The following is a 26,533-nucleotide window of genomic DNA, read 5'->3' as shown; positions in this document are numbered from 1 at the left end:
GTCTTCTGTCTTTTTTCTTGTGTTCCTCTGAGAGTCGACTCTCACTTTCTTTGGAGTCGACTTGCCAACCATCGGAGTCGACTCGCGTTCCACTGGAGTCGACTCGAATCTCAGACCCGAAAACTGCTCTCAGACTTTTCTGCCTGTGACTCCTAGGAGTCGACTCATACTACCCTGGAGTCGACTCAGTGAACATCGGAGTCGACTCGCGCTCTTCAGGAGTCGACTCGTTGACAGGTTCTGAGATGAATCTTTCTGTCCGGCTGTCTGTTGCTCCTTGGAGTCGACTCGGAACTGTAGGAGTCGACTCGAGTGCCTTTCCTTTGAATTTTTCTTAAAACTTGCTCTTCTAAATTGAAGCCTTTGAACTTGAATCTTGGGCCAATGAGGTGTGGCTTTCTTCTAACTTTTCTTGAGAGCTTTGGAGGCCTTCTTGAATTCTTCCAACTTGCTATGTTCCTTGCAAAATAAATAATCTTTCTTCTTGCAACACAAACATTAGTATTTATACTTCAAGGTTTTGTGATCATCAAAATCAATCTTTAAATCAATCTTTGGGTCATCAGAAATCATTCCTTGTTTATATGGGCATAAGATGCCTATTTAAAGGGCCTGGCGTGGGACATAGAGTGCATTGAAGCCCCTCTGCTGCCGCCACCCTCTCCCTCCTTCTTCCCTTTGGTGTGAGCAAGAGAGAAAGAAGAAGAGCCGCTGTCTTCTTCTTCCTCCCCTTCGACATTCATCGTCTTCCTTCTTCTTCCTCTCAAAGTAATCAAGGAGTTGATTAAAAGAGGGAAAATCAGCCATCAAAGATGATCTCTGCAAGGAAGCTAGCACCATAGTGAGATCTTGGAGGGATCTGTACCTCGTGTGGATATCTGTAGAGGCCGGACGCTTGTGCGGCTTCAAGAGAACCAGAAATCCTACGATCATCAGATAGCGGTGAAGTTCTACCCACTCAAAGGTAAAGATTAGATCTTTATAAATTCTAAACAATTAGGAATTGTAGTAGATCTGAAATTAATCTAATTTTAATTTTAGTCTTCCCTTTAGATTTCATAAATCTAAGTTAGAGAACTCTAAAAAAATTTTGAAATCTACGTTCCCTATAATGTTCATGAGATGAACAACCCTGCGCGTGTCTTTCCACTGCGATCGTCGCAACGCGTGCGGGGGTAATCCGATACTTCCTAGACTTTACTTGCCTAGACAATTCTATCTCTACATAGAATCAAATCCAATAATTAGAAAAGGTACGGTAATTGTAGAAAAATATAGGGAAGAGTTGAAGGAAGATAATAACGCAAGCTGGGTGGTGGCATCCAGCAACTTGAGGTAGTCTAATTAGGTAATCCAACCGGTTAAGCTACAAAATAAGGGTCAAACTAGAGTAATGATACAAAATAAGGGTTGATGATGTCGAGTCCACTAGGGGGTGATAGCGCAATTATCAGGGCGGTTCAAGATCGCTTTAAGGTCATTAGGGAGGAAAAGAGAGAATAAGAGGGATCCACTAATCACAAGAGAGAGAAATGATGAGAGTGCAAGAGTGGGTGAAATAGGAGGTTTTGTCACCTCTCTTAGGAAAGGGACAAGGGCTGGTGGTGGCTAATGGTGGTGTTGGTGGTCACAGCTAGTTGACAACAGTGATTATCGATAGCATATGGCCAACAAAAAGCCAAAGTATTGGAAAAATAGGGGAATTAAAAATGGAGCTTCGCAACATAAAATCGAGCCTCAGCCTGCTTGCAGGTGGCTAGGCCTTCAGCATCAGTCGCAGACCAACAAGGAGGGATAGTCGAAGAGGAGCAATAATGGCCTATTTCAAAAAAAACAAGGGAAAGACCAATGATATAGTGAAACAAGGGAGGGGGTCCCTGGTTCTATTTTCAATGATTGGTCACCCAAATTCAAGCTGATAGCAAAGCTTCTTGATGGAAAACATGGAGAGAGAGAGAGATCGAAGGGGTGGCAGCAAGTTCTACCTCATCCGATAAGGCTTGGCCATGGCCACAATGATGATAGCAGATCATGATGAAAATCAAGAAGAAACAAGAAGAAGAGCGGAGAGAGGATTGGGATGCAGTGCAATCAAGGGATGTGCCGGGAACCTTAAACAGCCAATGGTGGCTAAGTTTCATAGGACTCGTCGGTGAGAGGGGAGGAGTCCTCCTCCTCCGAGTCGAACAGGGACTCCATCCCAATTTGGAATTGGGAACAGGCCTTGGGCCTTGCTCTGGTACCAAGCTAGGCCAAAGGCTAGGTGCCATACAAGCTAGGTAGGTTAGTCAATGGACTAGGCCTCGCCTTACACTACCAACCACCTCAATATCACCAAAAAAAGAGCTTTTGGCCCTCATAGAGGTGCTTTCTAGCCCTTCAAAAACAATGCCAAATATGACGCAAAACTAGGGCAATAACTTTGATATAGATCATAATAATAAGCAATTAAAGTAAAGCAAGTACAAAGAAAAGAGAGTGAGTGAATAAAGTTTTTGTATTTTAGATACAAGTTGCGGGAAACGCCAGGAAGATTCAAAAGATTATATAAAAATGATCCTAGTTTTATATAGAAATTAATGGCAACAGAATAGTACTTCCGCCTAATCCACAATTGGCTTAAGATAAACTAACGATCGAAGGCAGAGCTGGCACCCATTTGACAGCCCAGAACTTGTCAACCCTTCTTGGTATAGTTGTACTGCAAAATCGACACAATATTGGCATGACAAGGTTTGATTTCACTGTTGCCTTGGCATTATGTAAGTCCAGGTTTTGAATAACTAACTTGCTCCTTTCCATAGAATATATTAACACACTCATCAGATTCAAACACCATATTTTTCCATATTTCATTTCACAACATAAATACAAAAAGGGCAGGAAAAGAAACTTGGAAAATAATGGATTTCTTTAACAGTAGCTGTACATAACAAAAATTCAGAAAGCTCCTGTTACATCCCTCATGCTTATATTCAAACTGTTCCGCATTGTCCGTCTTCCAACTCCCATATTGCCCTTTTGCATCATTGCAACAAACTCACCATAGTCAATACGACCATCCTGAAACAAAACTATGACACTATATATTACATTTCCATAACAAAGATAATCGCCCAACATGGATGCCGCGTCTTTTATTTTGTCAGCTATGTTGTATCTTTTAGTCGTAATCTGAAGTTAAAGCGCATGACATGTAATATCTTCCATAAAGACTTGAGTTAATAAATTAAATTCATGAATTACACTATATTAAATATCTGGTTGCTATTCGTGAAATATTTATATCGTTTACAGGTTAAAGAGAGGGAAAATATGACAGATATTACACAGCAATATGAGAAGTTGTTTTTACAAGATCTTTTACTCTTTTAAATGAAACCCATATGCAAAAATAAAAGACCAAGCCAATGAAATCGGAGGCTTTCAGAATCGAACAGTATGTCCCGATCTAGAAAGAGGCAATCATGGTAAAGGGGTTTGTTCATACTGGTAGGCATTTTACAGATCATTTAGCTGTTACTAAATGCACTAGGCTATGTACGGTTCGGGTTCAATATGGAATATGTCATCTTTTATAGAGCTGATATTGAAGAAATAAAATTTTAGCTCAAGCAACATACTAGCTAACACAGAAACTATCACGCCCCAAATTCGGAGCATGATATGACCGTGCTACCGAGAGGTACAACCCACAATAACACGAAACCAACATTACATTTAGATTTTCAAATCCATCGCAAAAATATATAATAATTAAAAGTCCAATTTCATCATCCATTAAATAAAACCAATACTAGTTCAGAGCATCTAAATCTAGACATAAATACCAAACCCATAATTCTCAATATTCGAAAAATCATTAACCACAAATTCATAGTTTATTAATATACTAAAATTCTTCTACAAAATCGCCAATATGTCGTAAACATGGTTCCAAGTGTATAGCATAAATAAAATCATAAATTATTTACCATTTAACCATATTCTTGATCAAATTACTACTCTTAGACTAAATGCTAAGGTCACTATTATACCCGTGACAAGGCCGTAACCGACAAACACCAGCTACTATTACTCGTTGGTTGGGTCGTATGCCAACTACTATAATCCGTTGGTAAAGTCGTATGCTAACTATTATTACCCGCTGGCAGGGTCGTATGCCAATTACTATTACCCACTAGCAGGGTCATATGCCAACTACTATTATCTCCTGAGAGGGTCGTATGGCAACTACTATTACCTGCTGGCAGGGTCGTATGAAACTGGATGTCGATCTACCCTACTTTCAGGGCCATACATAACTATCTGAGAACCTTTTTGATATAGTTTTTAAAACAATTTTTCTTACGTCATATTTCTTAAATCATATTTTCTTGAATCATACATGAATAAAACACCAAATGGCTTTGTAGAATTCATAGTCAATAAATAAACGTTTAACAATAGAATGAATAATCATGAAATACAATTTGTATAAATATGAAGTTCATAGTTCATAAACAAGTTAATATTAAAATATTTATGAAACTATTATTTTGCAATAAATCATAAGTCTCATAAGATCGTATGCTTGATCCCTAATTTTAAGAAAACATGATATCATCCACATTTAGTATCATAGGCATGGAAAATATATGAAAATTTTAAAACTAATAAGGAGTGTCAGGGTTATTTACAAGTTCGAAAACTAGTAAGGAGTATAAGATTTACTTATCTCTTTTGTCTTAGACTGTCAGACTTTGTTAGACGACTCCGCTAGACCTATTTAAAATATTAACAGCAAAATTAATTTTTAAATAATAACTTTAAAAAAATAATCCGAGAAGACTTGACCGAGCGTACGATGGTTTTGTATGGGTCAAGTCTAGAATTTCGCTTATTGTATCGGACTCAATCAAGCCAAGATCAATCAACATGGTTCATCAATAGGAGTTTCAGGGGCATTCAACAAAGTTGGGATGATCGGTCCAGTAGACAGCCCAGGACCCAGGCAAATCAGGCCCCTTTGCAGGGGGCAACTCGAGTTCGTTGATCAAGTCAATAGGACTCATTTATGAATCCATGGATCTTTTTAGAGAGAGAAAGATGGAGATGAGAGAGAAAGAGAGGGATGGTTCTCTCTCTCCTCTTCTTCTTTTCTTTTCTTCTTTTTTTTGCTATAGATTTTCTTTTCTTTTCTTCTTTATTGCTCTCCTCCAATGCGAAATAGGGGTGGGGGTGAGAGCCCACCCCATCGAGAGACAGGGGAGGGGAGGAGAAGGCCTCCAGCCCGATGGCAACTGTGGCCGGAGGACCGGCAGCTACGGCTGAGGACCGGTGGCATGATGGTGAGAGAGTGGCTGCCGATGGTGACCAACACGAGAGAGAGAGAGAGAGAGAGAGAGAGAGGGAGGGAGGGAGTTTGTCCACGATCAATCCAGTGATTCACCGGCCGGATTTAAGGTGGAAAGGCGGCCCCAAAGACTGAAGAACAAATAGGGAAGGCTTACCTTGCCTCCAGCGAGCTCTTTCGACCGGTTCAATGGCGAAAAACTCCGAATTGCTCCAATGAAAAACCTAGAGTTTTATGCCTCTAATGGATGAACTCCCATGGTTGATGCCAAAGGAGAAGGAAACTCTTTTATAAGCGAAAATCGGCTCAAACTTGGTAGAATTCGGTCGCCAACGGTCCCCTCCTCCCTGCAGAATCCAAGGAAAAAGAGGACTCCTGTTCGGAGTCTGATTCTTCCTCTCCACATGCACGGGCCATGAGCCCTTGCTCACATGGGCTTGCAGCCCAATCATGTGTGGGCCGGTCAATGGACCAGGCCCTCACAGAAACCACATAATTTCAAAATATGAGACAATTTCAAAAGTTTTTCTCCCGTGTGAAAAAAAGGTTAATCTGATAGACATAGCACTCCTAGTCACGCACCACCAATATGTGAAACATATCATTTTTCAGCCATTAATAGCACTATATAGAATTAAATTATTGCAACTAAATGGTTTATATCAAAAAGATTTTTAAAATCTGTGACTTACCTTATCCTGATCCACTTCCTTGATAATGTCTTCAAGGAAACAATCAGTCATGTTATGCTCTCTACAAGCTTGCTGAAGTTCATCAACTGTAATATAACCACTTCCATCCTTGTCAAAATATGAAAAAGCTGCCACCAAATGTTCTTCACGTTCCAACTTGTTGAGATGTACAGTGGCTGCAATGAATTCTCCGTAGTCTATGGTACCACTGTTGTCCACATCAGCCTGAAATTTATTGTAACAAGTCAGAGAAACCAGGCATATGGAATCACATTCTTTACATTATTGACAAAATGCATCTCAAAGAACAGCAAAGTAGTTATAAGTACAACCAAAGAGCTGCGGAAGACTTTACAGAAATAGATCTTGCACTGTGGAGCAGTTTTCTAGTATCCAAAACCATCTCCCACATACAAGAGATCAGATTTTAATTTCAAATTCATAAATAAATGTGAGCATAAATTTCTAACATTTTCGGATGTGCTGAAAAGGAGCCTAAGTTAAGAGGACTGCATTAAAGAAGTATCCACATGACAGTGCTCTTCCGCACTTGCCACACAGAAAAGTTAAAAGGGGGAAGAACAAAGTCTTGTTGAGAACAATAATTTAAACCCAGCACCAATCCAAGTTATGCTTTCAATACCAATTCCTTTCCCAAAAATGAGACAATGAAACATGAGCCTCTTTGCACATAAAAGAGAAAAGGAACAAATCTCAGCAACCAACCAATCAATGACTTCACCTTATGCCTCAACAAACAAAACTAATTGACCAATTTCGATCAATGCAACGATAATCGGTACCAAGGTCTGCCGAATCGGTACTAGAACCTATACCGGTCAGTGAGCAAATTGGTATGATACCGAACCGGTACCGTACTGACACACGGTATTTTTAGGTGTGCCGTTTCGGAACCGGCACTCCCAATTTTTTGTTTGAGTTTTTTAAGTTTAATTAATTAGTAATCAATCTTTTTCAACTTTTTCAATGATTTTAAGTCTAATTTGATTTTTTTTTATGTTTTTTTTTATGTTTCTATAATTCCGATTTAACCTAAATGATGCATCTTGTTGTTTTAAAGTGATACAAAATATAAAATGATTAGTAGGATATTGTATGCTACAAGAAGCAACATGAAATATCCTAAAATCAACTAGTGAGGTGAAAAATATAAAATAATATAATCAATTACATATATTTAAAGTACAACATATATACCAATATCTAAAATCTTGTCGAGTGGCGATGCCTCTCGTAGATATCCGGATCATTAATATAGTCAGGAGGCACATCAGCCCATCCCTTTAACCAAGCAGCGTTGTAGTCTTGTATGTTCATCCCATAAAGACCACGCTCTGGGTTATAAGCACTCTCGGATCTCTCACTGAAGCTCTAGCTCTAAGAGGTAATCTCTAGCAAATAAAACGGCTATGAAGGGGCACATCCGAATAAGCCGGCAGCAAAATGCGACTCGTAAGATGGTCCAGGCTGCATAAGATAGTTGCCACTAGAAGATGCTCCAAACGCACCATATCCATATTAGTATCCATATGGGTTATAGGCTGCCTGTAGCTACGGGTAATAAGATCCAATATATGACTTGAAACCTAATTCATCTATAAATCCTACTCCACGTGCGAGATCATCTACAGCTACATCGTATCCTCTTAAATGACCTCGAAAAGCTCGTCTCCTATATGCAATAGTATCCTCGTGGACTCTACCAACTCATGCACCGTGGTCCCTATCTTGTGTAGCATGCGTAAACTAGGATTCACCAATAAATCGAAGACTACCTTGTGGCTGTCTCATAAATGGTGGTCTTATGTCCTCCACTTTCTCTCTGGCCAGCAAATCCATGACCACCAAAACTGCTGCTTCTGGTCTCTAAATCTGAGTGAACTGCTCCTCCTCCATACTCTTTATAGGAGCTACAAGTGTTTTTTATTTTTCGTTTTTGGTCTGCTGACTAGTTGCCTGCTTACTTTTGGTGCCTTCTCTACCTGCTTATCCTTCATGCCCCTCTCTACCTGCTTACTCTTCATACCCCTCTCTATCTGGCTATATTAGGAGGATGGATGTCCCCTACTTACCGAGTCAACCGGATAGCGTAGTGGTCTCGTCTAAGCATCTCTTGATCATATCTCTGAGAGGATAACTCGGACAAAGAGTCATGTGGTGACCGACTCCCTAGTGAGCCCTATAGTTGTCGCTGATCAGCTAAAGGATGCGTGGAATATTGCGATTTGCCTATTGCCCTGCATCGACCTTAGCCTCGCTGGCTACAAAACTGGTCGGTTGTGGAGGCAATCCTCGCTCATCAAGCTCCGGCTCAAACTACCGGTCCATATTTCTATCCACAATTATGTCCACAATGTAAATAGCAACCTCTCTACTTTCTTGATACCACACATGACTTAAATGTGCGAGCATATTTTGCAGATTTGCTTCAAGTAAAGAACTCCAAATTGATCTCCTGTCCTTACACGCGAAAAATCTGGACACAAGCTTCTTCCTGCATGCAACCAATCCGAAACAATCTAATAACCAAAAACAAATCCATCAAAGATAGAAAAAGGCAACACAGCAAAGGAACAAACTGAGCCTCGCAGTTCTCTCAACCATATACGGTAATACCCGCCGTATACGGTATCTGTCAATCCCTCCGAATAACACTAAGACTCCTCTCCCTTGGCATCTCTCTCAAAACTTTAATTTATTCTCCAATTAAATTCAGTTTGTAAGGCTGAGGAGGGCATCCAACATAAACGGATCTCACTTTTTTTTCTTGGTGCGTGTCAGAGGCACCACGTTTAATGCACTGCACCACCCCTTCCTTCCCCCCTCCAGTCTTGTCACCTGGTTGAACCTCTCCATCATCTCGGTACACGTGTCTGCGGCCCCACTCCAAGAACGTGCGCTGTGCCGGAGACTACAGTGCTCTCGCATGTGACCCCTACTCCCATCCATCCCCCGGCCCTCCCCCCTTATATGGACACCGTGGGGAGACGATACTGCCGAGTCAACCTCTGAACTGAGAGAGCCGACTCAACAAATGTCATAGATGAAAGACAAAGCACAGCAGAAGCAGAAGCAAACTTGAGCCGACTCCTGAAGATCACGAGTAGACTCTTGAAATCTCGAATCAATCCTAGAAAATGGCAAGTCAACACCTCTACACCTGACACCTGTAACGGCCAGTTTTTCTACGAGTCTAAATAGTTGTTTCCATCTCATAACGGCTCTATTAACTGTCTAACGACTAGAAAAGTTTTCCAACATTCTCTAAAAAATATAAATGCAGGAAAACACCAAAGGAAAAAAGGAGAGCTCAAGCACTACAAAGAAATATCTATCAAAGTAAGAAAAAAAAGAAAAAGAGAGAGCTTCAATGAGTAAATCATTTAAGAGCTTTCATTGTGAGCTGAACGATCATATCTTCAATATTAGAGAGTTAGTAAAGTGCCTTCAAGAGCAATCAAGTCGGCCAACATAGTCTAGCTTCATTTATCATTTTGCATTTATTGTTTTGGAGTTATATTCATTGTAAGAGCTTAACTTCTTTTTATTCTTTGTTGTAACAAGTTTCAGGGATTGAAACTTGAGAAAAGGTCCATCCAAATCAGAAATTGGATTGTGTTGAGCCTAGGATAGACTCGGGGGGAAGATTTTGGTTGATTGCCTAAAAATTCAACTAGGTTGATTATGAATCTGAAAAACAATCAGTTGAAGATTTTGGTTGATTGACCTTGTGAACCCAGAAAACAACTAGGTTGTAATCTGGATAATAGATTATAGTGAAATTTCCAAAAAACAAAGTTTTGAAGAATGGATGGAGGTGCAGAATTGGCACTGAACCACTATATTTTTTTTGTGTTTGCATTATTTGTTTACTTGCGTTCATCCTTAGCATTTTTGCTTATTAACCTGCTGTTACAGTTTATCTTCTTCCATCAAGAATTAAATTCCACTGTATTATTAGCTAAAGATTTGGAAATCCCAATCCATCCCCCCTTTTGGGCTGCATAGTTGGGCAACATAATCCCACTGCTGCTCAATGATGTCGATATACTTTTGAGCATACGTCGGATCTGCCTCCTTGATTAGAATCTTTGACCTCTCTATCATATGATATAAGAAGCCCATCTAAGGGTACCTCTCGATGTCTACGGCCCGAAGCACTGCATATAATAATCTGATAGCCTTCACTATCTTCTCAGCCTGCTGCCAGAATACCAACCTCATCACCAAGTCCTCGACAATGCTTCCTCTAGTGTCAGCCCTTGCAATTCAACTTTTCTGCCACTCGGCAATGACAAACATCTAACGTAGGGTTACTTTCCTCTCAAGAAAGCTATCAAGTGCAACGTAGTTGACAACAAATCTTGTCTCCTATCTCAAGATCTCTCCTTCCACATACCTCCCCATCAATGAAAGGACCCATGTATGGTTATAAATATATCTAATGATGGTTTGTGTTGTCTCTACTATCTGTTGCACCCCAAGAATTTTTTCAATGTCCATCAATATGAGATCGACACAATGTGCAGCACGTTGGATCCAAAAAATGTGGTCGCCGCTCCATCAAGATCTTCCCGACGGCCTTATATTGTGGCCCATTATCAGTAATGACTTGCACGACATTCTCTTCTCCTACCTGATCAATCACCTCCTCCATCAATCTGATGATGTATATGGTGTCGTACACCTGATCGGAAGTATCAACCAACTTATAAAAGAAAGTCTTCATATCACAATATGTTAAGAAATTGATAATGCTCCGCTTGGTAGAACCGGTCCAACCATTACATATGGTGAGTCCATATGTGGGCCACTTACTCTTATATGAGGCAATCCATTTCTTTAGCTTCTAATTATTGTCAAGAAGCTCACTATAGATGTTCTTCGATTTTGGAGGATCTACTTGAGAGCGGCAGCATGTATGAAAAAAATGACAAACCTATAGTACGTATTGTCTGTCACATTCGCTGAAATGTGGCTGAAGTAGAACCAAACTCCAATAGCTCGCCACATATCCTTCTTCAACATTATATCAACCCATGCTGCTTCGAATCCTTACTAACAAAAGGCATTTGAATCTAAATCACGGATGGTGGCTCCTAATGGAATCTCCTTAGATGACATTTTTTTTGCTACCAAAATTCTCCAACACGGCCACCGCCTCTGTTTATGGCCTTCTTGACTGAGGAAGTTCTTTTGAACTCTAGATCTGCCCTGCTGCTCGCAGAACCGGAGTCTGATTCGTAATATGAGGGTCCAAATCGAGCCCTGTGCCTAGCCACCTCATCCTACTATCACTGATCATCCAGGCTCGCCTGAATGGCAACCTAGATAAGTGCTTTCTCGTTATCTGGAGCGGACTTCTCTTTTGACTCTCTAAAATGATAGGAAGGTGGCTCTACGGCTAGACAGTCCATCTCCAACTTCTTCTTGAAAACTCTCTCCTTCATTGTTCAAAAATTAGCGAAGTACTTCATCAGCCGTCGAATCTCCTGTGGACATTTTCGGCACAAAGATACGTCGGGATAACCACCAATTAAGTGTTGTTTCAACCTAGTTACCCCTCCTCCCTTGAATTTTGTGTTGCATCAGTTACACTTCCAATGGTACCGACTCGAGAGCATTTTTTCATGATTCCAACCAATGTCACACTCTAGCTTTTTATTTTTCTTTGATGGTTCCATTTCTGTAGGTTTATCAATTATATAACAATAGTAAACTTTTATTTCGATAAAGATAATAATTTTCTAAAAAAATACACCTGATTTATCTAATACATAATATTAATTTTTCATATTTTTAATTTATTTATATATTTTTAACAAATTTTAAATTAAAAAATATTTAAATACCATAAATTCAGAAAATATGTTTTTTACTTCAGAAAATACTTCTGAAATATGTATTATGTGCTACTAATTTTTTATAATTTTTGGTATTAATTATATATTTTTAATTATTTTTTTAAATTAAAAAATAATTTTTAAATATAAATATTTTAACAAATTAATTTCAGCTCAGATCCATGTAGAACCCAATAATAGATGCTAGATATATTTTTTAGGCCCATAGGCATGCATCAAAGGCTACTTATTTCTCAATTTTTTTCAAATTTAAGCCTAGGCCACCGTACGTATGATTGCATCAAAACATAAATAACTGAATACTAAATTTTGCTGGAGAGTAGCTTGCATGCCCCTAAATGCTTTTCTGTTTTTATATTTTTTTTATTTTTTTTATTTTTTTATTTTTATCCAAAAATATATTTTAAATTTTTAAAAATTATATATAATCCAAAAATTAAAGATTTTTATGTCATCGTGTAGATCACCCATAGATCTACAATATATCATAAAATCAAGCCAAAATCAAAAATTTCGGCATGATCTCTCTTTATTTTGCAGATTTTGATCTATTTTTTGGAGCCCAAAAAATAAAAAAAAATAGAGAGAATGAGATAGGAGAGAGAAAGCACAGCTTAAATAATCATGAAAAGAAAATAGAAGTCTCCTATATTGATTGACTTACTGCTTCCATAAGATCACGAATCTCTGCATCCTTTAATGTAGAACCATATCTTCTCAGACCTGCTTTCAGTTCATCATATGTAATAGCGCCACTGTTGTCTGTGTCCATTGCCTTGAACATTTCTCTCAATCCCGCAATCTCCTCCTCTGAAAGGCTTTCAGCTATTACCTGATAAGATGTAGAACAAACTGTCAGACAATCCTACAGTAGTTCTTTCATGCTGGAGTGCAAAAACAATATCTAGAAACCTTGATAAAGTGACACAGTAAAAATCACTAAATCAAGCTCCTACAATAGTCATAAAATAAATTAGTAGCATCATGTAAAACACAGCAGAAGTTCTGGTTTTCCCTTGTCAACATTATTAGGGAATTTTGCCAAAACAACCCACTTTATTTTCCATTTCAAAAATTAGGTCACTTTTTTTTCTCTTTTGTGTTTTGCAAGAGTAGCCTAGTCTCAAAATTTTCTGACCTTCTTGAACCTGGGCTCTAGTGCATATACTCGAATGATATGTCTAAGCGGAGGTAAATGCACATATTTGTGTTAGTGGATGTACATGCTTTATATGAACGCATAAATTTTTGTTAACATATTTTTTTGAGCATGCAAAGCACATTTACAGGCTGGAGTTTATTCACGAGATCAAGGGCAAAAGCACTTGAAAATTTCAAAATTGCTCAGTTTCTGCAAAATATCATAAAGATGGTCAGAATCTGTAAAAATTAAAATAAGATGGACCCTGTCTGCAAAAGTCCTATATCATTATTATGATTCCATGTTTTATAGCATCTCCTCATTGTAAATTAGGGTAGTTTAGTAGAAGACCTAGATAATATATACATACAAATTCACAAGGATTGCATCTAAGAAAATAAATCAGCATCTTCAGGAGCAGATTCAACATGCCATGAAAAGGTTAAGGTACATAAAGCAAACTTCAAAGGTTGACATTGGAACCTCAAGGTAGAACTTTGTACTCATTATCCTAACTCCTAAGTGTATTTCCCATGCAACTTACTTTATAGTATTGGATGAGTTTTGAACAAGAATACTGCAAAATATATCTTAGTGCTTTTCATACACCCCTACCATCTAGAAAAATCTTCTGCAGTCCATAAAAGAAATTTTAAAAAACAAATAGAATGAAGTACTGAGGATATTCACGAACTTAACAAGGGCAATGGCTGTTATTCTGGGAATGGCTTTTATTCTTAGTATGTTGTATTGGACAATGGGCATGATTACCATCATAATGAGTTCTCTAGCTCATCTTATTAGTGCATCATATTGTGCTACTACAAAAAATTAAATAAAATAAAATAATAAAAATTGATGCAACATAATATTCACAAATAAATAATGAACAGTCCCCATGATTTATATCACCTACTCAGAAACCCGATTGTTGACATCATATGATGATGGGGCACTTTGTTTTTGGACTTGATTAATGTAATCCAAGATTTCACTCATCATCTGTGAGCAAGAAGATGCATATATATGATCTAACATTAACATTTGGGATTTTTGCATATATGCCACTCAAAACTCCCTTACTTGCTAATTTATTTCAAAAAGGTGAAAGTGCATATGTGCCCCTCCAAAAGTCTAAAATTAGCACTTGTGCCCTCCACATCTTCTTGCATTACCTTTTGACATCATAAGCTTAATCTGAACAGGTCAAAATATATCTGAAGTTGGCATTTACTATTTTTCCTATATTATTTATGACTTTTGGAAATTTTAAGGAACATATTTGGTATTACATGCCAATGTTAGAGGTGCACTTTCATTTTACAATGGTTAGGATAAATGAGCATCGAAACACCTTTTAAAATGTGTATGCCGGCATCTGAGGTAATAAAGGAAAAAACTATCTACATTATTTCATCTTAAAATGATGCCATCTAATTTCAGGGGTACGTATGAAAGTTTCATATTTTTGGAGGGGTATATATGCAAAATTCAGAATTTTGAAGGGATATATATATGCAAGTATTTGACTTCAGGATGGTAAATATGCATATTGCACTTGCTGAAAGTAAATAAACAAATAAGAAATATTTGAAGGGTGGACATGCAAAAATCCCTTAATTTTTCTTTTTTAAGTTTCAAAAGGGAAAAGAGAAAACATCCTGAAAATTGAATGTCACTGAATTACATCCTGCAAAAAAGAGAATTACATCTTATATAATTGCACCATGTAAAGGTGCAATTTTCTATTTCAGAAGTGAATTTAAGTAACCATCACATACAGATGTGAAAAGAAAATGGAAATTATTTCTCAGGTGTCATAAATCATTCATGAAAAAGAGAACTTATCATGATGTCAACATATATAGAAAAGATTGTTTTCTCAATATCATTATGCTTTATAGGAACTACAGCTTCCTAACTGTTCAAGAAGTACACCAATTTGCAATAAAATAGTGTACTCACGCGTAAAGCCATCTTCTTTAATTTGTTCATTGCTGAAAATTGTTTGAGGCGAGAAAGGACTGCTGAATCAAGAGCTCTATCAGGAGCAACTCCATTTTCACATATCCAGGGATGACCTGAGCATATGGGAAACAAAATGCAAATGTCAGAAAACCCCAATATGCAGATGTCAAAAGACCATTTTGATATCTTGGAAGTGACACTTTTGACAATTTAATCATGTCAATGCAGTGAAAGAGATCATTCACCCCTTCCTGATACTTGTTAAAAAGGTAAATTCAGCCAGAAATTAACTTTCTTATAACCCATTAATGAAAAGTTCCAGAACCAGATAAGGTTCAGACCTGCATTAAAAGCTTTGCTTCCGAACTTTTCTGAGTAATGAACACTAAGAATAAAGAAATTAGATGATTTCTTCCATTATATTATGCCTAATTCCCACAACATCCATCTTCTCGTGAAGACTGTGGTACAGTTTTAGCAAGTGTAACTTCAAGATGACAACTTCTATATTAAGTTTCTCACAAAAATGGGAAGAGGCATGGAGTCTTATCTCTTAATGTGGAACATCTGGCAACAGGTGATTGAATGCGATAAACACAAGAAACTCACATATTTGGAATCAGAGATTCATAAAGAAACTATAGGATTCCCAGTAGAAAGGTAATTCATTGCAGGTTGCAAATGAAAGGCAGTCGGGTTGGCAAAGAGCTCTGGACTAAGTAGAGAACGATCCATGGGACTTACTCTGTTCTCTATCTTTTGATCTTTTTTTTTGCATCTTATCATCTTTTCAACCTCCTTCCAACTTTTTATGTATCTTTTACTTTTTATATCTTTACACTTATTAAAATGAAAAGAAAGATGAAATTCATCCTGTTTCTTTAATGGAAAATGTCTCCTAATACCTCAAATATATTATCCTGAACAACTCTGGATTGCGTGGAAAGCTGAGTCACAAAAAAGACCCCGAAACTTTCCATAGTCACCATTTTTTAAGGGTCCAAAATGACAATGGTAAACAGTCAATCCTCTCATATGGGATGTTATACATATGTAATACATAAATATAAAAATTAATAAAAGTTTCCATACTCTGAGCTGAAAGGGAAGAACATACATAATACTTCATGGGCTGTCAAGCGTTCTGAAGGACTAGAACATAGCATTTTTCTGATAAGATCCTTGGCACTATCAGATATTAATGGCCATGGATCTGATTCAAAATCTATTCCTCCCTTCAAAACTGCATCAAATATTCCTTGCTGTGTTTCTGGAAAATGCAAAACAATTAATTTTAGTGATTGCCAATTTGCCATAAATCATGAAATAGTGTGAGCAGGTGTACATCAGAGTCATACCAGCCCAAAAAGGTGGTACACCACTCAACAATATGTAAAGTATAACACCAGCTGTCCACACATCAGCCTCTGGTCCATAATGCTTCAATAGTACCTCAGGAGCAACATAGTATGGGCTTCCAACCACATCAGAGAAGACCTGACCTGAAGTTGCACAGTAGAGGTAAAGAACCTTAATGTTAAAAAAAATTGTATACTAAACCATTAAAAAGGTGAACGAAAAGTATATAAAAGAACATAGCGATCTTTACAACAAAATATTTCAAGGTATCATCTTGTAGTGCTCTAATCAGCCAAGCATATATTCTACGAGAAGATAATAAGCGATGAACTTATCCTGGAACCATTTTAACATAGCCATAAGGACCCAGAAACTGTTATGCATTTCAAGGACCCCTATTTTATTCATATAGAGCGTGTTTCCAAAGATAACATAATTTTTGCTTTAAATATACTAATCCTTAAAACAATTAATGTCAATAACTAGTATAGATTTAAGTATTATATTAGTTTCTATGTAATTTTTTAGACATCAAAAAGAAAGGTAGCCTTTTTTCTTTCAATACTAAAGCACATGTTTAAACATCTGAGTAAATTTGTATATTGCAAAGTGTGGAATCATGCGTCTGAAATATACATTATCTAAGAGTTTCACACATTTATCATAATAGAAACAGAAAAAAAACATGAGGCACTTCTGGAAAAACAATAAACAACAAAACTAAGGACTTCAGCTTTCCATTTTGTTTCCATTTCCAATTTGTGTTTCAAAGAATGGCAATTGTGCATTTGATTATTCTTTGTAGCTCAGAATGCTAGCTCAGCTAAGTCAATCTTATGTGCTTTATAAGATAAACACTATTGTGGTACAAGCTGAAACAGGTCACAGGTAGGTACAGCATTTGTTGCACTAAAGGACCTCTTAAACTCAGCTTATGGTTCAGCCATATTGGGAAGGTACCCATACTCATACTGGTTGACACTGTCGATACAGAAACTCTTATTGCAATTTTCAAATTCTTTAACATTGACCCTAGTTTGATTAAGTAGCTAAAGGTGATAGGTCCAGCTATATTAGAATGAGAAACATTCACTTAAAAATCCCATTTTTAGACCATGTTCCTAGCTGTGCCAGAGTGAAGAGGTGGTCGTTATCAATCAAGTAAATAAACAGATACTCTCATTTGTAAGCCTTATCAAGGATCTGCTTCCATTTCCCCTGTTCTGGTTTAAATTAGCTTTTTAATGATCCTTTGCTTCTTCAGAAAGAAGATTAGATCAAGAAGGAAACTAAATTACAACTGCTTAAAGAAATCATCTTCTAGTGGATCCCTCTGAGCATTTCAGGAAACTATTCAAGTGTCTCAACCTTTTGGAATGATGAGATTTTCCCTTTTTTGGATTTTCTTTTTTTCTTCTTCTTTTTTTTTCGCGGGGGGGGGGGGGGGGGGGGGGGGGATGGTGGGCGAAGGTTTGGAGGGTTTCCTCCTTAGTAAAGAGCAACTCAGTCAAGTTACACCACGTTACATCTTTTTCAAACATGATCCACTACTTCTAAATTGCTCACCCATAAAAAAAATGTGATTTCAAGATCCCCCTAGCTTACGCATCAAGTGGTCCAAAACATGTGTTGTTTCGTGACATTTAAACTTGTTAATTTTGACCATTTAACGCATAGGATAGGGGTCTTTAAACCATATGACTTTTTGTAAGTAGTTTAAATATACTAGATTATATCCAATGGCTCGAATCATCAATGTGGGATTTTCATCATCCAATTCAAAAAAGGAGTAATTCTTAGTAACTTGAACCTGACCCACATATATCACACACACATATATATAGATAGATAGATACATACATACATACATACATATGTACACATATATACGTACGCATGTATGTATATGCATATAGAAAGAGAGAGATGGGAAATGAATCTCTACTCAGATCCGTTTAGGTTATGATTGGAGAATGATGGCTCAACATCGATAATCCGAGCCGTTCAATAGAATCTATTATCTCTAAAATGCTTAAATGGTACAAATCGTGTGATTTGGAGACCCCTAGCCTATGCATCAAGTGGTCAAAAAATTGATAGTTTAAATAATACGAAACAATACATATATTTTGACCACTTAATGCATAGGCTAGAGCTCTCCAATCAAATGATTGTTTTAGGTATAAGCAATTAATAGGAAGTAGATCACATCTAATGATTCGAATCATCGATATTGTACCTCCATCTTCAATCATAATCTGGCCGGATCTGAGTGGAGATCCTTTCAACAAGATCCTAGTCAATCTTTCTCTCTCTCACACACACACACACACATATTATATATATATATACACACACACACACACACACACACATATATCTATACACACACACACACACATATTATATGTATACACATATTACATATACACACACATATATATTTTATATATATATACTAAATAATTTGCATTTATCCAATCATACCAAGGATACACCCGTAAGTATTGCATGTTAGATGATTCCTGAATAAAGTAATATCCAAAGAAATAGTAAAATATTAAGTGGCCTGTTTGGATATTCCTACATGATTGGAATGAAAAAACGATAGAAATTGAGCCTATTAGCCCATCTATCTTGTATTTTCTAAAAGCTTGTCCAAATGTAGCCCAGTTCCTAATCTTTAGGCTGCAAGAAGAAAAAAATAACCTATGGAGATCTTTAATTTTTTCCTACAGGATTTGGCTGGGTGGTATTGGTTCATACAGGATCATACTTAAATGAATGGCCCAAAATTGTAATTGTTTTTGCCCTATAACTTTACCTGGCTTGAAGAACACGGAGAGGCCAAAATCGATGGCTTTGAGCGAGGAATCATCATCCTTGTGAACGAGCAAGAAATTCTCCGGCTTGAGGTCCCGATGCATGACTCCGAGGGAGTGGCATGCCTCCACGACCCCAACGATGATCCTCGTGAGCTCAGCCGCCTTGCGCTCGCTGTAATGCCCCCTCTCGATAATCCGGTCGAAGAGCTCCCCACCGGCGCACAGCTCCATCACGATGTGCACGTAGAGCGAGTCCTCGTATGCCCCCTTAATCGTGACAACGTTCTTGTGGCCAGCGAGGTGGTGCATGATCTGGATCTCCCTTCTAACATCCTCCACGTCCTCTTTCGTGATCAATTTCCGCTTGGAAATAGACTTGCAGGCGTACTCGATCCCCGTGGAGATCTCGGTGCAGAGGTACGTGGTGCCGAACTCGCCCTGCCCTAGATTTCGGCCGAGGATGTAGAGGTCCCGGAGGTTGGGGGTCTTGTGGCCGAGGACGTAGCAGGAGTTGGGGTCGATGCCCCGTCTCATGACGGCGGCGGCGGAGCGGGCCCCTCTAGGGCTCACGGCGGTCTCGCGGCCGGGCTTCATGGGTGTCTCGTAGTCGGAGTAGGAGTAGGAGGCGAGGGAGAAGGAGGGATTCCGCTTAGAGTCCGCCGGCTTGCCGAAGCTGTGGGGATTCTTGGTTCCGAAAGATCCCTGGCATGTATTGCCCATCAAACGACCACCAGATCCTTCAACTCTAACGCGCAAATTCGAAGCTTTTCTTGGAGAATTCGAAGAAAAATCACCAGACTTCCTTAACTGCTAACTCCAGCAGCTCTAGGTAGCTGGGGGCAAAAGAAAAGGAGATTTTTGCGATGAATTGGACGAAAAGGATGGGGTTTTAGCTGGAATTTCAGCAGTAAGTTGCAGCAGAAGAAGAAGAAGAGATAACAAGCAATCGAGAAGAGAGAAGAGATCTAAAGGAGGGTGCCATTCGATTAAGGATCCTTCGTTCTGGACCACGCTTGGAAAAGGGAGAGCACCATTCTTGCTTAAAAAAGAGAGATAAAAATATTTAAGTCTTAATTGACTCGTTTCTTTCAGAGATGGGGGGAGAAAGGAAGGTGCTGACCACCCTCCTCTCGTGGTAAACTATGACGCGGTGCCAACTGGGATTTTAAGTTCTGGCGGCTGATTGCCGTGCATCTTGCACGCAGTTTAAGGTTTTGTACGGATGATGTCGACTTTTGCCTGTGATTAGGGCCGTTCAATTGATGAGATCATCATTAGCTTTAATTAATTAACGGAAAGCAGATGAATATTTGTCAATTAAAAGGTGAGTTCGGACAGCAGAGGCTGTTGAGTTTACCAAAGGTGAAAGGAGAGGAGCGAAAATGAGAGATTTTGGTGCGGGATGAGCGTCCGAAGTTGACATTGGGAAAGCATTTGGTATGAGAAGGTCCCCTAAAGATCAAAAGAAAATATGGATAAAAATGATATGGTATTTAGCTCTATTTCGATGATTTTATAGGATAGTGATTCTAAATCATCTTCATTTTTTAAATCACAATCTAATTCAGTGATGAGATATCCATTCTTAAAATCGAATCTTCAGCTGAAATTTGAAAGCAAAAATACTCTTCAATCTAACAAAAAAAATTAATATATAAATATACCGTTAATATATTATTTCAATATTATAAATATTATATTATACTGTGTTGATATCATATATTGTATTTATAATATATATTATATTATAATATATTATTAATTATTTTATTATCATATTACAATTCAATGATAATTTTAAATTATAGTAGAAATATATTATTATACTTTGTGTTTATATAATAAAATTATTTAATATATTACTTTTATTTACCTTATTTTCCTATTCAAATAAATATTAGTATTAAAAATAATATATTATAAGTATAAACAAAAATATTAATTTTATAAATAATTAATATATATTTATAGGATTAATAATTTATAGAACTAATATATTTGTTTTTATGAAATATATCAAGGGTGATTTTGGTATTATATGGTCATTGAACTTGGATTCCCATGGGATTCCAAACAGGTCACTTGTAAGTATCTAAAAATCTTTAATCATGCAAACATAACATACCTATGGTGATCTTAGATCATCGAGGATCAGATTATTTCGAGATAAGGACCACTGGTGATCTACGATTACCTTAGTAATTCTATTTGGGTTACCAAATAGCACATAAGAGAATGGCTCGCAAGAAACTAATATACATATTTATGCGGGTTATTTTTTATCTGTTTTAAGTTTATATGCAGATCTAACTAAGAAATCTTTGGTTCCATGATTTGGATGAAATATTAATAAGATTTGACTCCATTGGGCTATAGTATTTAGTTTGATTCTAGTTTGATATGTCTTGGACTTTGTTTGACATGAATTCGCATGTGTCAACCAAGGTTGGCACAAGTTTTCCAAGGCTACTCTAGGTGTGAGTAATGTGTCAGTTAGCCTATATATAGCTCTAGTATATGTCAATATGAAAGGTAGGGGTGCAAATGGATCGAGTTTGGTCAGATCTTGAGTAATCCCGATCCAATCCGGTTTCTTATCCGGATTCTAATTTTGGACTCAGACCCAACTCAAAAGAAGATCGGGTTGGATTGGTTCGGATCCACGGCTACAATTTTTGACTCAATAAATTATTCGAGTCGGATCGGATCCATTTATAACCCGGACCTGACCCAAAAAATTTAGGTATGGATCGGGTCCGGTTCAGATCAGGCGGGATTTGGATGCAGTCTACGGATAAACTGGCAAGCCGAGCCCAGCATATATTTGCTCCCGTTTCCGCGTGCTGTGATCATCGTTCATGAGGTAGTGTAGGCAGTGGACCCGACCCGAATCTTCCTCCGCACCTGCCACGGTCCGTTTCGTGTCGGCTCCCCTGTGGTTTACGAAGACGTCGCATCGGCGCCTGGCCTTTTCCGGCTTCACCGTTCTCCGGGCAGCGGCAGCGGTGGCGATGGGGACAGCAGGTGCCTGCTTGCGGCGTCGAAAGCAGCTTACGACCTTGACGTTGAGGCGCCGAGAGAGAGCGCGGGATGCAACTGCCATGGATCCTCTAGATTAGTTGGAGGGTGCTTGTGTTAGTTCTGTGGGTGTTAATTTGCTGCTGCGATGAAAAATGTGGGCTTTTGTCTGCTTTCCGTCTCTCGTGTTTTTTTCTTCTTTCGGTGTGTTTGTGTATGCGTTGGATTGCTTGCGGTATGGGCGACAACGGCACTGTGGTTGGGCTTGGCGGGGTTGGGTGCTTTTAAATTGGGGAGGGGTAGGCGTGCTTTGAACGGATCCACGGCGGATGTTGATTTTGCCTGCGAACATTTCAAAGTGGTGGGAGTAGGAGTTACGAAGTTTGGTTTGTATGAGCAGATCTTTGTTATAGCGGGGAGACACTTCAGACCTTCAAATACGAAAATGCGTTGCCCTCTATATTTTTATGTTATTGCTGATACTTAACGTCAAGAATGTCTGTGCAAGGAATGTTACACTGCGCATCCGAACATAAGCACTTTTACGACGTTGCCTCCAAGAGGAGAAAAAGGCCACGGAGAGGCTTTCGAAGCGCGATAGGTTTTATTGCACGAGGCGCAGATCTTTCTTCAGCCATGCTGGTCTTCCTGTCCAACATTGACATGCCAAGGACTGGACCTTCCCCTCTCCAGCATTTCCAGATTCTGGAAAGTTGGAAAGATAAACATTGTGGGATGAAGGTGTGAATTTTCTAAAGAGTTGGAAGAATTTATTGCTAGATATAGGACAATGGCCCCAAAAGGGAGCTTCATTTTCAAACGGTTCAAATGTACGAAAACTACATATTCGAGTTGGATCGGGCGGGAGCGGGCCATAAGATTGAATCGCATCTAAATTCAATAAATCCAAATCCAACCCGAAAAATAGAACGGGTCCAATTTTAGAATCTGACCCAGCTCCACGGGTCCTCTAATTCAAGTCGAGTCGGGTCGGGTCAAGTTTAAGCCGGTCGGGTCACAAGTCAACCCAACCCATTTACAGCCTTAACTAAGGATTAGGGAGGATTGATCAAGCTGCTGTTACTCTTGAATTACCTAATGATGAGGAAGGAGACGAGAACATATGAAGAGGTAAAGTTTGAGTTAGTTTTCTCCTATGCAGGTCCAAAGTTGACTACACATGCAAAGGCCTAGCATTCCTTGTGTTATAAGTACTTGAAGATTGGATAAATTAAAAATAATTAAATGGAACCTAATACCATGTTTAGTGTTTGCTTGTGTGCAAGATATCAATCTAACTCTAAAGAATTACACTTAATTATTATTAAAAGAATATTAAGATATTTAAATAAAACACAAAATCTAGATTTATGATACTCTAAACAATCCTAAATCAACCTAGTTGGGTATTCAAATGTAGATTTTGCTAGTTGCAAAATTGATAAAGAAAGCACTAGTGGAACTTACCAATTCTTAAGAGTTAACTCAATATTCTAGTTTAGCAGGAAATAAAATTCGATAGCTTTGTCTATAGCAAAGGCTGAATACATAGCAATCGAAACTTGTTGCACTCAAATATTGTGGATTAAGCAACATCTTGAAGACTATGGTATAAAACTTGACAAAATATCCATAAGATGTGATAATACAAGTGCTATCAACTTAACTAAAAATTCAATACAACACTCAAAAACTAAGTACATTGAGATAAGACATCATTTCATAAGAGATCATATTCAAAATAATAACGTAATAATTGATTTTATTTGTTTTGAAAAGCAACTAGCTAATATTTTTATAAAACCTTTTAGTAAAGACAAGTTTTGTTTAATTAGAGGTGGATTTGGAGTTTTACAATCTTTTCTACTAAAATCTATATGATTAAACTCCTTATTATTGTATTCAATCAATTAAATTTCAGTTTTCATTCTAATAAAAATATTGAATTACTTTTCTTTGTGAGCTAACTCTGAATATGAGGAGTCGACTCTAGATTATAAGAAGCTTAATCCCTTGGCGTAAGGAGGAGCTTTTAGTTGACTCAAGAGTTAATTCAAAGTTCTGCTAGCGGTGGAGGAGTCAACTCTCAAAATTGAGGGGACGACCTCACCACTCAGGAGCTAACTCAAAAGTAAGTTCGAGCCAACCCCTATGTCAGAAGATGGATATCATATCCGAATGATCCCAATTCTCGTTCATTTTGTCTACTCCCTCCTATTCGAAACTCTCTCCTACCCTCTTCTCCTCCAAAATCAGTTCATCCTCGACTTAAAATTCTTTCCTTTTGGGTGGATTGGTCTCTCATGGCTCCTAAGAAGTAGATTGCTCAATTGATGAAGTGGACAAAAACCCTAGTTCCATCAGAAAGAAGAACCAAAGGTCGAAGAGATAGTTCCTTCTCCTTCCCAAGCCATTCCAGGTGTGAGACCCTGGAACTGGGCTCGGTCCATTTGACCAGCCCAGTCCCAAGTTTCGGCCTCACGTGCGCAGCAGGATGGAAGGATCCATCTCAAAGAAGAAGGAAGCCCTATTTTAGGGTTTTTTCATCTTCTCTTTTGAGGCCACCCAAAGAGAAGCTGCCAAACCCCAAGTCCCCTCCTTCCTTGGGGGATTCTTCTTCGTGTTACTGCCCAAGAGAGAGAGAGAGAGAGAGGGTCGTTGGGTCGGTCTTCTTCGGCACGGGTTCTCCTCCTCCATTTGCCGCCGGAGAGAAAGAGTGCTGTCGGATCTTCGCCGGGGCTGAGGTAAGGGTTCCTAACCTTCACCTCTTTATTATACCATTTGAAGAAAAAGAAAGAAAGAAAGAAAGAAAAAAGAAAAGAGGGAAGACGGAGAAGGCCGACTGCCGCGGGCTCTTCTTCTTCTCCCGTGCGCATGCCTCCTCCACGGGAAGAAGGAGAGGGCTGGCCACCGTGGGCACCGCCGGCCTCGACTTGGCCTCTTCCGAGCTCGCCGACCTCCCTTTGCAGGAGAAGAAAGAAGAAGAAAGAAAATGGGGGAAGAGAAGAAGTCGGGAGAAGATTCTGGAAAAGAAGAGAAGAAAAAAAAAAGAAAAAGAAAAGGAAAGAAAAGGAAAGAAAAGAAAGAAAATAATAATAATAATAATAATAATAATAATAATAATAATAAAAGGAGGAGGGTGGTTTACGGGTATGAACCTGAATTCGGGGTGCTGGACACTTCTGCAGGGTCGGCCGTGGGAGGATGTTAAAATTTAAGTTTTATATATATTATGATGATTTTTTTTTTAAAAATATGATTTTTGGATATTAGGTTCTGCAAGGAATTTGTGAGATTAATTGGATTTGTTGTGAATTGCGTTCGATGTAAGTAATGAACTGCTTTTTCTAAACTCTTCATTTATATAATATTATTTTTGCATTGAATAAATTGTTGATGAATTTATATGTGATTTATGAATTTTACGAGATGATGATTTGAATGAAAAATGGATATGTGAATTAGAATAATATTTTTTGGACTATTGTTATATTTACTGTTCTTGCATCGTATATGCATATTTAGATCGGATTATGATATATCTATTATGTTACCAAAAAATTTTTGATATGCATCAGATTTAGAACTTCAGCCTGACTATGTTATGGACCCTGCCAATTGGGGGTTATGCATTGGCAATTCTGGCCCCACCGCAGGGTATATGTGTGGTATTCTGGCCCACACCGCAGGGTATAAAAGCGGTATTCTGGCCCACACCGCAGGATATAAGTGTGGTATTCTGGCCCACTCCGTAGGATATAAGTGCGGTATTCTGGCCCACTCCGTAGGGTATAAGTGCGGTTCTGTTTCTGGCCTGCCATAGGGTATAAGTATGGTCGTAGTTAAAGGCTGTTGAGTTGAATGTGATTTGTTTCGAATTGGATTTATGATTATGTATATGGATATTTGAAAGATACGAATTTCAATGGATTTGTGTTTGAAAAGAAAAATTAATTATGTCATTATGCTGATTCGTCGTAATTTGTATTTATATTTTATGTTATTATATGAATTGCCTAGTTAAGTTATTTATTTTTTACTGGGCTGTCTAGCTCATTATATGATTTCTTACTATTTTTACAGATCCGAAGAACTAGAACGATCAGGGTTTTACATAATGGGAGAGCGACTAGAAGAACTGAGGCACAAGTTATCTTAGATTATGATTTATTTAAATGGATGTTTTATCTTAGACTATTGTTAGACATTGTAAGGTTTTGTTATTTAAAGAACCAAGTTTTACATGCTAGTAGTTTATTGTTCCGTTGCGTATTTTAGAACTGTGAGACTTTATAATTTGTGTCAGTCAA

General features: G+C 38.2%; 1 protein-coding gene across 2 annotated transcripts; it reads right to left on the bottom strand.

Annotated features, from left to right (window-relative positions):
• Nucleotides 1-2,825: 2,825 nt before the first annotated feature.
• Nucleotides 2,826-20,372, bottom strand: LOC120108401 (calcium-dependent protein kinase 26). 2 transcript variants are annotated; one of them, XM_039121997.3, is made up of 7 exons: nucleotides 19,205-20,372; nucleotides 16,380-16,523; nucleotides 16,139-16,291; nucleotides 15,019-15,134; nucleotides 12,577-12,744; nucleotides 6,028-6,252; nucleotides 2,826-3,063 (listed from the first exon to the last, which is right to left on the bottom strand). In XM_039121997.3, the coding sequence occupies exons 1-7, from the start codon at nucleotides 19,923-19,925 to the stop codon at nucleotides 2,941-2,943; spliced, it is 1,650 nt and encodes a 549-aa protein (XP_038977925.3). In that variant the 5' UTR covers nucleotides 19,926-20,372; the 3' UTR covers nucleotides 2,826-2,940. The 2 variants fall into 2 exon arrangements, with proteins under 2 accessions (XP_038977925.3, XP_038977926.3); XM_039121998.3 differs by having other exon boundaries at nucleotides 2,826-3,074; nucleotides 19,205-20,363.
• Between the last annotated feature and the right edge of the window lie 6,161 nt (nucleotides 20,373-26,533).

The sequence above is a fragment of the Phoenix dactylifera genome, chromosome 6, assembly GCF_051530095.1.
Source record: "Phoenix dactylifera cultivar Ajwa chromosome 6, Ajwa_hap1_PhDact_Kaust_v1.1, whole genome shotgun sequence".
Classification (NCBI taxonomy): Eukaryota; Viridiplantae; Streptophyta; class Magnoliopsida; order Arecales; family Arecaceae; genus Phoenix; species Phoenix dactylifera.
This window is presented reverse-complemented; position numbering and strand designations above follow the sequence as displayed.